Raw genomic sequence first — 14,844 nt, 5'->3', positions numbered from 1 at the left:
CTGCCCATTGTCCCCTGTCAATCCTTGGGATTGTTGAGACCCTTCTGGGTTGTAGGTTCCAGGTGTAGATTTTCCTGCAGGAGGTGGATGCATGTGGCAGGCAGGTACTTTTTCGAGCTCACTCCCCTGCCTCTGGAGAAGGGAAAGTGTGGCAGGCAGTTGTGTTAAGCCGGCACATCCCTGGGAGCCTGGCCCAGCGCTGGAACTTGACAAATGTCCACCATAGTCCCCCACCGCCCCTTCCTCCTGCATCTCCCCCATCTCCCTTGGATCATGGTATCTGGGTCTGCAGGCTCGGAATGTGAAATCGTGCTCCTTTCCAAGGCAGTTGTTCTCCACTCAGGTTCTTCAAAGATTCTCACTTCTCGCAGCTGCATTAGGAGCTATCTTTTTTGATTTTTTTGGTTTTGGGGCTACAGCCGGTGGTGCTTAAGGATTACTCTGTACTTTCTGTGCTCAGAAATTGCTCCTGGAAGGCTCAGGGGACCATATGGGATGCCAGGGATCAAACCCGGGTCTGTCCCGGGTCAGCAGCGTGCAAGGCAAATGCTTAACTTCTGTGCTATCACTCCAGCCCTTAGGAGCTACATATTATCATTCCCATTATGCAGATGCAGAGACTAGGCCTGAAGGTTGTGTGAGAGGAAGTGTTGTCATCTTACTGACTTTCGGCAGCCTCATGGAAGATGAGCAACGGGGTGGTTGGCTGACAAAATAGTCTTTTTACTTGTTTGTTTACTTTACTTTAGGGTAGGGGTCCTCAAACTTTTTAACAGGGGCCAGTTCATTGTCCCTCAGACCATTGGAGGGTCTGACTGTAGTAAAAACAAAACTTATGAACGAATTCTTATGCACACTGCGTATATCTTATTTTGCAATGAAGAAACAAAACAGATACAAATACAATATGTGGCCCGCGGGCCATAGTTTGAGGACCACTGCTTTAGGGCCACACCCAGTAGTGTTCAGGGTTTAGTCCTGGCTCAGTGTTCAGAGATCATAACTGTGTGACTGGGAACCCTATGGGATCCTGGAATATAATGGTGTAAGTCAAGCAGCCTCCTTGCTGCTGTGGAGGCTTGCTAAATGTTTGCAGACTGGAGGAGACCTTGGGGACCTTTGTAACTTTGCTTCCCGAGACTGTGGTGTAGATAGATGCCATGAGAATTTACAGCCAGGAAATTCTGGGTTCTGGGCAAAGAGACCTTGTATGCCCAGCAGAAGCCGCTGACCACTGCTGTGTTTCCTTGGGTTTCAGGAGTTGAGTGACCAGGCAGGCTCTGAGTTCGAGAACTCGGATGTCAGGTGGGTCATCACAGTGCCCGCCATCTGGAAACAGCCTGCGAAGCAGTTCATGAGACAAGCCGCCTACCAGGTGAGGGGGGGATGTCTCTGACCAAGGATGCAGTTCTGGGGGCTCCCACTGGCTGTGAACAAGAAAGGCACATCCCAGGCCTGTTTCCTTCTGAGGAAACAGTGGCTCACGGTCCCCTGTTGTTCTCTGCATTTCCGGTTTGCTTTTCTACTTCGTGTCTTCCAAGACTAGGGTTTCATATTGGGGCGAGTGGACATGAGCCCCTCAGGGATAGACCGGGACATAAGTGTTAGAATGAGAGGGAACTAAGGAGGCCAGTAGCCATGAAGGGGGTAAGCTGGGCATGGAAGTGGGAAATTGTGTTTTTTGGGGGGTCTATGCCCTGAGCACTACATGGCTCAGAGCTGGACAGGGCAGGGCAGGACTGTGTGGGTGGGAGGGACTCCTCACTCCATGATTGCAGCAAGCACAAATCAGCTTCAGGGAGGCGCCTTTCCTCATTCCCCTTTCTCTCTTCCCTGTGAGAATAGGGCCCCATCCATGTTCTGGTCCAAAATAGCTTTGTTTGTATAGGGCTAGAGGAAGTGGGTGGGCTTGAGAGAAAGAGGCTCCTTCTTCAGATAGGAAGGCATCTGAGGCAGTGTAGCTGTCGCTGGAGCCCCCAGTTGGGTCACCTCTGACACCATGACATGTCTGCCTGCCTGTCTGGTGGGACTGAATGCTTCCAAGGGAAACAAAATTCATGGTTTGCACTTGCATTTCTGCATTTTTCTGGTGTGTGTGTGTGTGTGTGTGTGTTTGGTTTTGGTTCACATAGCAGCACTAAGGGGTTACTCCTGGCTCTGTGCAAGCTCAGGGGACCATATGGGATGCTGGGAACTGAACTGGAGTCCGTCCTGTGTTGGCCACTCGCAAGGCAAACACCCTACCACTTTGCTATTGCTTCAGCCCCTGGTGTGTATTTTGTTTTTGTTTTGGGGTCACTCTTGACAGTTCTCAAGGGTTGTCCTTGCTCTGCACTCAGGAATCATTCCTAGCGGGCCTGGGGAAATCTTTGGGATGCTAGGGATAGATTCTGGGTTGGCTGTATCAAGTACCCTCTCCTCTATGTTATCCCACCAGTTCCCACCTTCATTTTTTGTTCCCCTGTAGCAGCACTCATGTGACCTAAGAAAGGGCTGGGATTTGGGTTCGGGTTTTTTTTTTGTTGTTGTTGTTTGTTTGTTTTCAACCTAAAGGAGAAAGATGCCAGGAGTGGGTTTGTGGCAAACCCTGAGCTGGCTCAGAGAGCAGGAGGGTCGGTGACTTCTGGGCAGTGCTCATGCCCAGAGGGCCATGGCTTGCTGAGATGAGGCTCCTCTCAGGGAGGTGTCTCTGCCATCAGGGACAGTACTTTTACATCTTGATTTGGGGCCCCTTGTGATTCCATTCTGATAGGGGTTTATTTGCTGAAGGGTTGAATGGTTTCCCCTTTAAAAATCTACTCAGTGCTCGTAAACTAGAGGCAAGTGCCACCTCCAATCAGGTTAAGGTGGGTAAATCTAGTGAGAGTCCTAAGAATAAAATCAAATGTGAACTCTCTGAACTGAAACATTTCCCTCCTTCCTCCTTGCCTTACAGCTGGCACATTAGGGTTTACCTGTTTCATTTGGAGACCTTCTCACTACTCTCCCTCTAACTTTCTCCTGGGCACCAGACAATTCCTCTATGGAAAAGAGTCAGAGCTTTGGTCATAAAGGGACCAGACCAGCTGGGAAGGACACCTCGCACGGGTGCACCCTACAGATGGAGATGAAACAACAGGGTGCCTCTGAACAGCAGTGGGGTTTGTCCAGGATGGTCAACACTCACTGGGACACCTACAGATGATGTGATTGCACCCGAGGCTCCAAACTTGTGTCTCCAAAGTTCTAAATTTGATTGTTATGGTGTCTGCTTCATCTCTAAATTGAGTGAACTACTGTGGAGTGACTTGCTCTTGCCTGAGAATTGGTTCTGGCCTAAATTGAAGAAATGCAGATGATATGTGCCGAATCAGCACATAAGGACAGAGGAGCCTCAGATCCTTCTGTGGGAGAGACACAGCTCAGAGGCTCTTCTGAGTGAAGTCTCATTTCAGTGTATTTGCACCAAGAAAGTAGAGTGTCCGAATCGATTACTCCTGGGGCAGAGAAGTGGCGGTCAGGGATAAGTGGGGGAATGGATGGGCAGTCCTTCTGCTGAAGTTGGTTCTTCTGGGGTGCAGCTCTCAAGGGTTATTTTTGAAGGTGCCCCAGGCAGAGCAGTGCAGGGCCTGTGGTGTGAACTGCAGGCATGGTCCCATGAATGCCCAGACTCCGGGTGTGAGCAGGGCTGTCAGACAAAATGCCCAGAATAAGCATCATGTTCTCACCGTGTCCTTCAACCTCGATGCCTGGCTATACCCCTGCTCTTTCCAGCCACCTGACGTGCTTAATGGCGACCCTCACGAGGCCTGGGGCAGTCTGGGGACAAGTGGGCAGAGTCTGTCTCCTTTCCTTTGAGCACCCCCTCTCCCTCATCCCCAAATTTGTTCTCAGCTCTGGAACTTTTTCCCTCAGGCATTTATCTGTGGCTGCAATTTTCCTTAACATTCACTGCTATAGAGCTGGGCCTATCAGTACCGATTTTAGAAGGTTCTTTACTTGATAGGCCTTGGAAGAGGGCAGGTCCAAACCAGGAGAACCATCTTGGCTTCACCACTGAGATCCTGGAATGCTATTTCCGAGGCCTGACTGTCCCTCACAGCCCTCATCACTATGGCTGATAAGAACATTCCCTTTCTAAGGTCTCTGTTGTGGCTCTTGAGCAGACTCAGGGAGGGCTCTAGACAGCCCTGGGAAGAGGAAGGACTTGTCTCAGCTCAGAACTATTCCCTGTCAGCTAGTCAGCTCTGGACCCTGGACCTTGGTAGAGGTTTCATATGAAACTGGCAGAGAAGGGATGGGCAGAGAAGGGACAAGCAGGAAGGGAGCAGGTAGTAAGGAGATGTTGTATTACTGGTCCTTGGAGCCTGGGGCTCTGCTTATAAGGAGAAGCTTGGTCCCTTCTTGTCTTATCTTTAAATGCCACCTCCCAGAAAGAGTTTGGCCACTGTCAGGTGGCTGTAAACAAAGAGTCTCCCATGTCACCTGCCTGGAGAGGTTCCCTCAGACAAGCTTCTTTCTGGGACAGTTGTTCAGAGACCCGAAAGCATGGGCGATATACCTTCTGGAACTTTCCTAGAGTCAGTGGGTAAGGCAATGGAACTTGGTGGTTGTTTTTGTGCCATACCTGGCAGTGCTCATGGCTTATTCTCAGCTCTATTCTCAGGCATCACTCTGGATGGTTCTGAGGATCATATGGGATGCTGGGGTTGAACCCGGGTCAGCACATGCAAAAGTACCCTTCCCGCTGTGCTATTACTCCAGCCCCCAGAGATGTAACTTTTAAGCCCATGTGGGAGGAATATTAGAAGCAGCCACTGACAAATCCTGTGAAAGCCTGAAATGTGGACCCTGGGCCAGCATTTGGGGTTGTCACGAGCAGAGAAGCCAAAAGTTAATCAAAGAATTGGGGCTGTAGGCCCTGGGCAGATAAGCTTGGTCACCTTTTTCTGAGAACATCTATTGTCCCTGGAGCCAGAGCAGATACCTACCTCCTTCCCCTTCTTGCCTAGGCCTCTTCTGTACTATGAGGGAGGGGATAGAAGGCCCAGAGGCCTTCACAGTTCTGATGGTCTTGCATAGACCACAGCCCTGTCTTAGCCAGTAACAGACCTGCCTTGGTTCTAGGCTGCTCTTACTGGCCAGAGGGAGCTGGGCAGGTGTAACAGCCAGACCAACTTCTTTCCCTCTGCTCTGACTGTGTGGAGTTGGGTGGGTCTTCTCCAAAAGACTGAGACTAGTGCCAGATGTTTTAGAAACTACTGTCTCTTTTGGGATTTCCTATCCCAGCAGTGGGTGGAGCTTTTCAGGCTCCTTCTGATGCTCTGCAGTAACAGCTGGAGGCTCCTTCAGGGAACTGAGGTCACAGTACTGTCCCTACCTCAAAATGGGGATTCTACTTCCTGGGCCACTGGACCCAAGTTTTTGCTGCAGCTCTCTCAGACCACAGGCCCCGGAACAGAAACAGATCTCTCGCTGCCTTCACCCTGTGCTGGTTTTCCAAGTTCCAGCACTGAACTTATTCTGCAACGGGGAAATCCATGTTTCCCCAGTGCACTGCCACATTTTCTTGCCTTGCCTTAATGGGCATTTAGTTCTTGGGGCCAGCACTTGCTCACTCAGTATTTTATTTATTTATTTATTTATTTATTTATTTATTTATTTATTTATTTATTTATTTATTTAACACCGTGATTTCAGTCATAACAAGAACACCCCCCTTCATCGAGGACATCACCAATGTCCCCATCTCTTAATGAGCATATGGAGGAAATTCAACAACCAGCAGTTAGGGGTGTCTTTTGAGTGAACTCCTGGACTCTCCCAGGTTTCAACCCCTGCTTTCTGTCTTGTAGGCTGGCCTGGCTTCCCCTGATAACTCGGAACAACTCATCATTGCCCTGGAGCCCGAAGCGGCCTCTATCTACTGCAGGAAGCTGCGGCTACACCAGATGATTGAGCTGAGCAGCAAGGCGGCAGTCAATGGGTCCAGCTCCAGTGAAACAGTAGGAGCTGGGTTTGCACAGGGTACCTCCTGCTCTCTCTTGGCCCTCCCTGCATCCCATGTAGCCCCACCCGCTCCCCACGCAGCTTCACCCACAAGCATGGCCATGCCCTCCCATGTAGCCATGCCCACTGGGTAGTCCTGCCCTCAATGTAGACCTACCTCTCCCAGTATAGCCACGGCCCTCTGAGTAGCCCCATCCAGTTTCTTAGAGGCACTTGGTTCAATCACAGAGGATTCCCATGCCACCTCTGCACCCAGCCCATTTCCTAATTTCTCTAGTGATTTCCCACCTCATAAATTCAGCCCATGTTCCCTTGGTCATCACCAGGTAACTGCCTTAAGGGAAAGGATGCTTCTCCCCTAGAACCCCAGGGTGGCCCAGGGCTGTCCTTGGCCTTGCATTTAACTGGGTTCTTCATCTGTCTGTATTAACTGGGTCTTAATCTAATCCCATGTGCCTTAATCTAATCCCGCTAACTCCTCCATTAAGACTGCTGATGTATCGCTGACTCTTTTACTTGGGTTATTTATTTCATGTGTGGCGAGCTCAGTGTGTGTTTTAACTGGAGTGGCAGCAGAACGGGACCGGAAAGAAAGACATGCACCTTCTACCCTGCAGCTGGGAACCAGCTTAAAGCAGTTTTTTCCTTTCCTGTTTGTCTTTATGCCCATTGGTGGCAGTCTTAGTTCCAGTTCTTTCTCCTGGTATCTAGAGGTCTGTGGTTGTGGTAAATAAAGCAAACACATTTGCCACCTTTCTTGGTCAGAGGCCCAGTTCTAGTGGGAATGTACATGGGAAGAGCAAGTGCTGGGCAGACAGAAACCCTCCATCACCCAGGGCTGCTTGATCCCCTATAGTTCCGTTCTCAACTTTGCCTTGGTCCTGGATCAGAACCCGTGTCTGTGGGTCCCCTATGCCCCTACACCTTGACTCCTCCTCTATCCCTCAAGGCACTGGGGCCCAGACTCCCTCATAGAGCAGCACATCTTTACCAAAGGGCCCTGGCGAAAGTTGTCATGGAGGATCAAGCTGCTCTGGCTCCTAGACTGCTATCCCAGCCTGTCAGCAAGGCTCTTGCTCCTTCTTTTCGGCTCCCTGAAAAGGCAGTGTGCAGTCCTCCGGTGTGAGGCTGGCCTAGGGAAGAGCTGGTGCCTTCCTGCTGGGTGAGGGATGTGCCCAGGGCTTTTTGTACTGCCTACCACATTTCTGTCGCTCCCTTGTGTTGGTTTTCCTTGGAAACAGGTGGGATGCTGGGCTCTGTCTCGTGTTGGTTCTTGCTGGGCTTGTTCTGAAAGAAAAATTTATGTTGAATCAGCGGGTTCCGGCATAGGTTTACCTAACCCCCCAAAGCAAAAGGTTCATTTTTAAAGGGGTGCAATCTGAGGATGCTGGCCATCCCCCAAAACTGATTTTTGGTTTCCTGTGCTTGAACCAGTCTACACCACCATACTGCTTCCTATCCGCATCCTGTGTGCCTTATGGGATTTGCTATTGTAGTCATGCTAATAGTGTCTTTGGGGATTTTCAGATCTTTAGAGTTTGCCTATGGTCCTAGTCCTTCCAAACTCTACATACAATGAGGTCCCTTCTCCCCCCCCTTCCCACCCCCAGTCTGCAGATCAGCCTTTACCAGGCTATGACCTTTCAACCTGTTACACCCTGTGCCTCCTGCAGCTTGGCTTCCTGACCTGGTTCTGTATTATGTGCTTCTCACCTGCTGTGACCTCCAGGAATATCCTGCTAATATGGCTGCTTCAGAAAACCCCTTTGGCCCCATGCGCTCTGCCGTGGAGGTCTGGCTCCCTCTCAGGCCCTCAGTTACCAGGGCTCCAAGGTCTTTTAGTGGCCATAGAGCAATGGCCAGCAAACTGGGGACCGAGGTCCCTGATGTGAACCAGGTGATGAGCGTAGGTATCATACTAGGTGATTTTTGCCTTTATCATCACTTGCCATGTACTGGGAGGGTCACACTGTGCTCCAGAACTATCAGAACATCGGGCCAGTTATCTGGCTTGTCTCCTTCACAGGGCTATTGTGGAAAATGTAGAGGTGAAATCCCACCCCTCTCCCGTGCTGTGCCAGGCATCACAGCCACCAGGCACCCTCATCTGATTGGCCCTTCTCTGAGCTCTACTAGGTGAGAGGTGCCATCTTGTGGTTGAAGAGCATATTGCCTTTTACAGGGCCCGGAAATGGCTCCAGTCCCTTTGTTTATCAAGGATCCAGATTAGCAAAACATCCCACACATTCTTGTATCAGGGCGCCTTGATGTGTAGTTGTTTAACAAAGCGGCTGCAGGCTGTTTGGCAGACAACTTCCTCCCAGGGCAGCAGAGCTTGGGAACGGTTTATTTCACCCACCCGCAGCCCCTGCCTGCTCCTCCAAGTGTCAGAGGAAGGGACAAGTTATCTCCTTGGGTGGGCTTTTGCACCAAAGCTGCCACAGGAACTTAAACTGAAAGCAGGGGAACTAGTTTTTTCTGGAGGTACAGTGCTGTGGTTCCTCCTGGGGTTGTGCTAATGTCATGATACTGACTGTATAAATGTTCTTAGTCTTCTGTCCCTCAGCCTCCTTGCACTGCTGCTTCCTCTCCCGGCAGAAGGCTGCCGACTCCTTCATGCTTTCTTACCTGCTGTCCTTTTCTTTCTGTCGGCCGCTAGCCAAGGAACACATACGTCGAAATCGTCAGAGCCGGACCTTTTTGGTGGAGAATGTCATAGGAGAAATTTGGTCTGAGCTGGAGGAAGGTAGTGTGCTCGAATGACCTTTACTTTTGCTGGAATTTGTATGTGTGTGCACATGTGTCTGCGCACGCACGTGTGTATGTGTGTGTGTGTGTGTGCGCGTGTGTGCGTGTGTGTGTGTGTGTGTGTGTGTGTGTGTGTCTTTGCACATGCTTTTGGCAAAAAAAAATTCCTTCTCCTTTTGCATTTTTAGAAAATGTTTAAAGATCAATCGCCCAGTGATTGATTGCTCTTTGGAGCATTCATGTTGCATGATACAAGTAAAGAAAGGCAGGAGTTGGAGTCCCCCAGTTTGAAAGAAAGGCTGGTGTTAAACAACAGCAATCCAGGATACTCATGGTGGCAGGAAGTTGTCCATTTGTCCTTGTATGCAGCAGTGAGTGACCTGAATGCCTGTGTTTCAACATCACTCTTCTGGGTTCCTTCCCGTCCATGCTAACTGCATGTCTTGGCAGACTTGGATTCATTCTCAAGTCATGAATAACTTGCTGTGTGTGGCTCATGAGCTGAATCATTGCTCTAATGAGAAGTCTCAGTAATGCTTAGCTAGGGACCCCAAATCATCAACACCATCTCCCCTCTCTCCACACTCCTGCTTGTTTCAGAGCAGGCTTTGCAAGGGGACTTGTACAGGATGCTTGTTTTTGTACCAGGTGACAAATATGTGGTTGTGGACAGTGGTGGTGGCACCGTTGACTTGACCGTGCATCAGATCCGACTGCCCGAGGGGCACCTGAAGGAGCTCTACAAAGCCACAGGTGAGAGTGCATGCAGCATGGCTTCATTTTGTGCACCTTTTATTCATTGTTTCTGATTTTCTGGTCTCTGTCTGGCCAATTTCTGAGTTCACACCAAAGACAGCTCTGAACCTTGCATGTACCTGGACAGTAAAATATACCACAGCAGTCTCGAAGGTATCAGCCATCTGGACTGGCCTTCAGCACCCAGTGTGCCCCTTTCAGAACCTCACCATTATACTTTCCTGCAATACCTTGTCAATAGGATCGGAACTCAATGGCTGCTGAGACTTGGTAACACACTCTAGTGAGGTCTCAAGATACCTGGGCTGAACTTGAGATTAGCCCAACTCCAGAACATGCTCCTTCTGCTGCTGGAATGGGCTGAGGAATGGTCAGGACCACCAAACCCTGTCTTGAGGCTCTAGGGTGGAAATTCCAGAATGTTCCTAGGAACTTCCTAGGAAGTGACATGTGTTGGCTTAACTATTAACCCATTGTTGAGGAATTGTGTTTGCAGGGAAAAAAATCCTCCCATGGAAGAAGGATGCAGTAGGGTCTGAAAGTGGGAGTGAACACACGGGCTGTGGTCACCTTGGCTGAGTACACTCACGTTTTACTGCTCAGAATTGCCAGGAACTTGAGACTGTCCCTATGTCTTGGGTCTTCTTATCTTTGCTCAGAAAGTCCTGAAGGTCCTCCCAGTACTTTTTGGCTAACTGGGCCAGTGGTTCCTTGGGTGCTACAGTCAAGTGATATGGTGCTACTCTGGCACTGCACACTGGGAATTACCTAGGCCACCCCAATGGTTCTTGGGGAACTGTCAGGGTCACTCCAAGGAGTACTTGAGAGACCCTGTGCCAATGATTGAATCTGAGTAGCTGCACACAGAACCTGCACCTCAGCTCTGCATAGTCTTGGTGGATTTGAACAGTCACATTTTGTTGCTGATTCAGGTGGACCATACGGATCCTTGGGGGTCGATTATGAGTTTGAGAAGCTTCTGTGTAAGATATTCGGGGAGGATTTTATCGAGCAGTTCAAGATCAAGCGCCCAGCAGCATGGGTCGACTTAATGATAGCATTTGAGTCTCGCAAGCGGGCAGCTGCCCCAGACCGGACCAACCCCCTGAACATCACGCTGCCTTTCTCCTTTATTGATTACTATAAGAAGTTCCGGGGTCATAGTGTGGAACACGCCTTGAGGAAAAGCAAGTAAGTCGGGGTCCCTTTGGCTTGGGGCATTCTGGGGGTGTATGAATTTTGGGGGGTGGTGGAAGAAGGGATCATGGACTCAGGGCATCAGTCATGTTGCTGTGTGACCTTTTGCAAGTGACTTCTCTGAACTTTGGATTTTGCACTTGGAAAATAGAAGTGCCAGTTCTGTTGGCATCTGAATGCTCTTTGTGGGTAAAATGAATAACTTGGGATCTAGAAAGTGCCATATGTTACCTGCTACAGCCTCTGGATGGAAAGTTGATACGTTCTATGTAGGCTGAGAAGTTTGGACTTTGGTCACTACTATATCCCCAGTGTCCATAAGAGAAACTGGTGCTTTTTCAGTGTACATTGGAGAAGGGATTCTGAGAAAACTTAGGTTTTCCAAGACTCAGAATGTGTTGGCGGCAGGCAAATGTTTGTAGCTCAGCTTGTTACAAAATGAATGAATTTGGAAGATGTTTTAAAGCTGCATTAAAAAATAATAGAGAAAAATCATAGGTTTCCGAACTCCCTTTTACCATGGAAAATTTCCCACATTCACAGCGTTAAAAGAGCCTCATTACACAGCTTTAGCGAGTGTCAGTTGGCACCTAACTTTTCCTCCACCCTCTCCTACCTCTTTGAAAACTGGATTATCATCTAATCCATAAATATGTCAGTGTGGAGCATTAAGGGAAGTACAGGGGAAATCATAACCGTGATGCTCTTATCACACAATTCTTCTGTATTTTCTTACAGCCAGTTAATGTCACCCAACCCCCAGGGCCATAGAGATGAAAGTGGAGCACAGACTTGCATGCAGGAGACCCTGATTCAATCTCCAACATGCTCCCCCCCAAGCCCCATTGAGAAAGATCCCCCATCCCTAATCTCTGAGCCAGAAATAGCCCCATGAGCACTGCAAGGCATAGCCTCAATCCCTGCCACCTCCCCTGGCCAAATGTCCCAAGATCTGGAGAGCTAACAAGGCAAGCTAAGCTCACACTTTGAGATTCAGGAAGACCTGGGTTTAGTCCTGAGCACAGTGCCCCTGAGCACCACTGGGAGGGACCCTCAATCACATTGCCAGGAGTAGCTTATTTGGGGTATGGCCTAAATCCCAACAAAAATATTTCTCCCCAATAGTTTGGTAGTTTCTAGTAAGTTCCTTCCTTCTCCAGTTTGCATTGGCAGCCCGATGGGAGGTACAGACAACTGCTGTTTGACATGCCCGTGTCCTCCTTTCTGTGTGGTCCCTGCCTGGCCCTTGTTTGGTCTCAGAACTGTCTCTGTAGGGTTCACTGTGTGGTGCTCAGTAAGCATGTTCTTCCTCTCCAGGCAGTTTTGTAACTGGCTGTTGATCTAAAAGCTGATTCTGATCCTTGAGAGGTTCTTGGCACATCTCTGTAAGCAGGGTAGGGTTTCCCTGAACCTCTCCCTGGGGACATGGACCATGTGCCAGTGGCTTCTATGATATGGGGCAGTCAGCCAGTGTCTGTCTTTGTTAATGAATTCGTGATTCATTAACAGATTCATTGAGCAGTTAATGGATTCAAGGTATGGCCCACAGTTCATTGTGGAGCCTCCCTTTCCAGCCTGAATGGCTGAAAGACTTTGGGGAGAGAAACGCCTCACATTCAGATACTCTCCTGTGCACATTGGCTCTCAGAGGAAAGAGGAGAAATGCACATTCTTGCCCCTTAATTTAATAGGCTTATTTTTCTTGGGGGACACACCCTACAGTACTTTGGAATTATTTTAGGCTCTTTGCTCTGGGATCACTCTTGCTTTTGCCCTGCAATGTCAGGACTTGAATCCGAGTTGGCTGCATGCAAGGCAGACATCTGACCCCTGTATCTCTGGTCCCTATTTTCTTTTCTTTCCATTTCTTTTCTTTCTTTTATAAATAATTTCTTAGCATTTTTACCTAGTCACTATTTTTAATTTTTTTTTTTTCATTTTTGTTGGCACAAGTGGCGCTAAAGATAAAGTATATTTGAACAGAAGTATTTTGCAGGGGGCATGCTTTGCATGATGTGAGTTCAACCCCTGCCTCTCTGCCTGGTCTCACAGCACTGCAGTATGTGATCTGGTCTCCCGAGCTCTGCAGAAATGGGCCTGTTGGTCCCCAGTATCGTGGGATACTATGCGTTGAATCATCTGGCCTGACTGAATGTTTCAGGGCCTGCCTGCCTACACACTGGACCCCACTGAGCACTGCTTAGTGGCTCCCCAAAAGCTGTCCCTACACTGAAGCATATTAGATATACTTTGAGCCATGGCAGATACTGCCTTCCTGATGTTTTTTTCTCTGGACTTTTTTTTCTCTGGAGTCCAGTCCTCTTCAAGCCAGTTCCTGGGTCCCCTTGCAAACCCTTTGTACTCCGACAATCTTTGCCTTTGGGCCTGGATATGCTCCCAGCTCTGGCATCTTTGCTGCCCAGGGAAGGATCCACCACTTGTATGAGCGCCTGCTTGCTCTTTAGTGTTTTCTGGAGAACCAAGTAGACTAGTGGCAATCTTCCTGCTGGGAATTGGGTCAAGCTCAAATCCTCAGGTTGTTTAGGCTTAGTTGTCTCCTGCTGGGACAGTGCTTTAGGCTGGAACCATGGTCCTCGAAGCAAGGCCCGGGCCCTGCCCAATCTGGTTGCCACACTGGATACTCCATAGCCCCACATTGTCTTTTCACAGTAGCCCTGAGGTGAACTGATAGCAGGCAGGGCCTGTGCCTGCAAGTTGTGGCTCTATGCTTGGCTCAGGGACACTGAGGCCTTTGCTGGACCCCCTTTGTTTCTGATTTGTTTGGGATCCACATTTGGTGGTGCTTGGGGAGCTACTTCTGGCCTGTATTCAGCAGACCAGATGGTGCTGGAGATGCAGCTCAGGCCAAGCAATTTCAGCACCCTGAACTCTCACTCTTGGCCCTTGTGAACTCGAAAGCTGCTAGGATTTAGCTGCAGTAAACTGTCCCCAGCATTTGCCAAGAGCCTGGAGTTTCCAAAGCATCTTCACAGATTTAAGTATTTACCCCAAACAGTTACACAGCGCCCAAGGTGGAGGAAAGGGGAGACCTTAATGTCCAGGCCAGACCACCAGGGTGCAGAGCAAGAGGAGGGCACCTTGTCCAAAGTCCTGTAGTGATTGGGGCTGGACATCTCCTGAATTCCCCCCTCCCCCACAGACCCAGACTCACAAGAGCAAGAGAAGCCCATAGGTTAGGCCCATGTGGAACCTCCAGCTTGCCTCAGAGCATGACCTTGGGGACAGTGGACATGCACCAACAGTTCTTTTTTTCTTTGTCCTTAGCCTGGGTTCCATTTTTGGTACTCACTGTATTGGTGTTCTGGTCTGGAGCAAATTGGGCATTTCCCCCTCTGTGCCCCTAAGCTGTGTCTACCAGGGTCCAGACTCCCTGTGGGTGGGCCAGGACTCAGGCCTGCTTTGACACACTTGTCCCTGTGACACCCCCACAGTGTGGACTTTGTGAAGTGGTCCTCACAGGGTATGCTGAGGATGAGCCCTGATGCCATGAATGCCCTCTTTAAGCCAACCATCGACAGCATCATTGAGCACCTCCGTGAGTAGATCCGGCCACTCCGAGGGGTGGGAGGGGAACTGGGCCGAGCACATCCGGCTCCCCCAACCAATGTGTGCAATCACCTTGGCAGGGGTACATAGCACGAGGAGTGCCAGGCGTGTGCCCCAGCAGGAGTTGGCAGGGGGGCTGGATAACTCCCTGCAGGTATCCTGAAAGCCTGTTTTTATGGGGTGGGCACTGAAGTTCAGCTTCACAGAGCAGAGATCAGAGATGGTGTGAAGCAGAGTCACTCTTAAGCCACAGGCCAAGCATCTGTGCTGGGTCAGAATGGACCTGGGGCTGTAACTGTGAGGGAAAAACAGGGTGTAGAGTGAAGAGAGGGTGCCCAGAGAGAGCCCTGAGAGTCAGCCCTGTGGTTCCTGCCTTCTCCCACAGCAGCCAGTTGGGACTGTAAACCTGCGGGATAGGGGTGTGCCAATTTCTGCTCCCATCCCTTTGATGCCAGTCCCCGCCCCCTCTCCTCCCAGATCATGCCTACTGGTACAAATGGTTTTTGTTTATTTGCCTTTTGCTTTCCAAACAATGATCAGGGTTTATTCCTGGCTCTACACTCAGGAATAACTTGTGACAGGACACAG

The 14,844-nt window shown here is 49.7% G+C and overlaps 1 protein-coding gene across 3 annotated transcripts in view; it reads left to right on the top strand.

Moving 5' to 3' along the window:
- HSPA12A (heat shock protein family A (Hsp70) member 12A) overlaps positions 1-14,844 on the top strand; it is a 115,219-nt gene that overhangs the window by 99,167 nt on the left and 1,208 nt on the right. For all 3 annotated transcript variants that reach the window (XM_049764444.1, XM_049764443.1, XM_049764445.1), the window contains 6 exons: positions 1,259-1,375; positions 5,835-6,006; positions 8,648-8,734; positions 9,385-9,489; positions 10,425-10,683; positions 14,142-14,245. In XM_049764444.1, the coding sequence (XP_049620401.1) occupies positions 1,259-1,375; positions 5,835-6,006; positions 8,648-8,734; positions 9,385-9,489; positions 10,425-10,683; positions 14,142-14,245 (844 nt within the window). The remainder of the gene's footprint in view (positions 1-1,258; positions 1,376-5,834; positions 6,007-8,647; positions 8,735-9,384; positions 9,490-10,424; positions 10,684-14,141; positions 14,246-14,844) is intronic.

The sequence above is a fragment of the Suncus etruscus genome, chromosome 17 (genome assembly GCF_024139225.1).
Source record: "Suncus etruscus isolate mSunEtr1 chromosome 17, mSunEtr1.pri.cur, whole genome shotgun sequence".
Taxonomy (NCBI): Eukaryota; Metazoa; Chordata; class Mammalia; order Eulipotyphla; family Soricidae; genus Suncus; species Suncus etruscus.
Note: the sequence above shows the minus strand (reverse complement) of the source record. Positions and strands in the feature narration are given on the sequence as shown.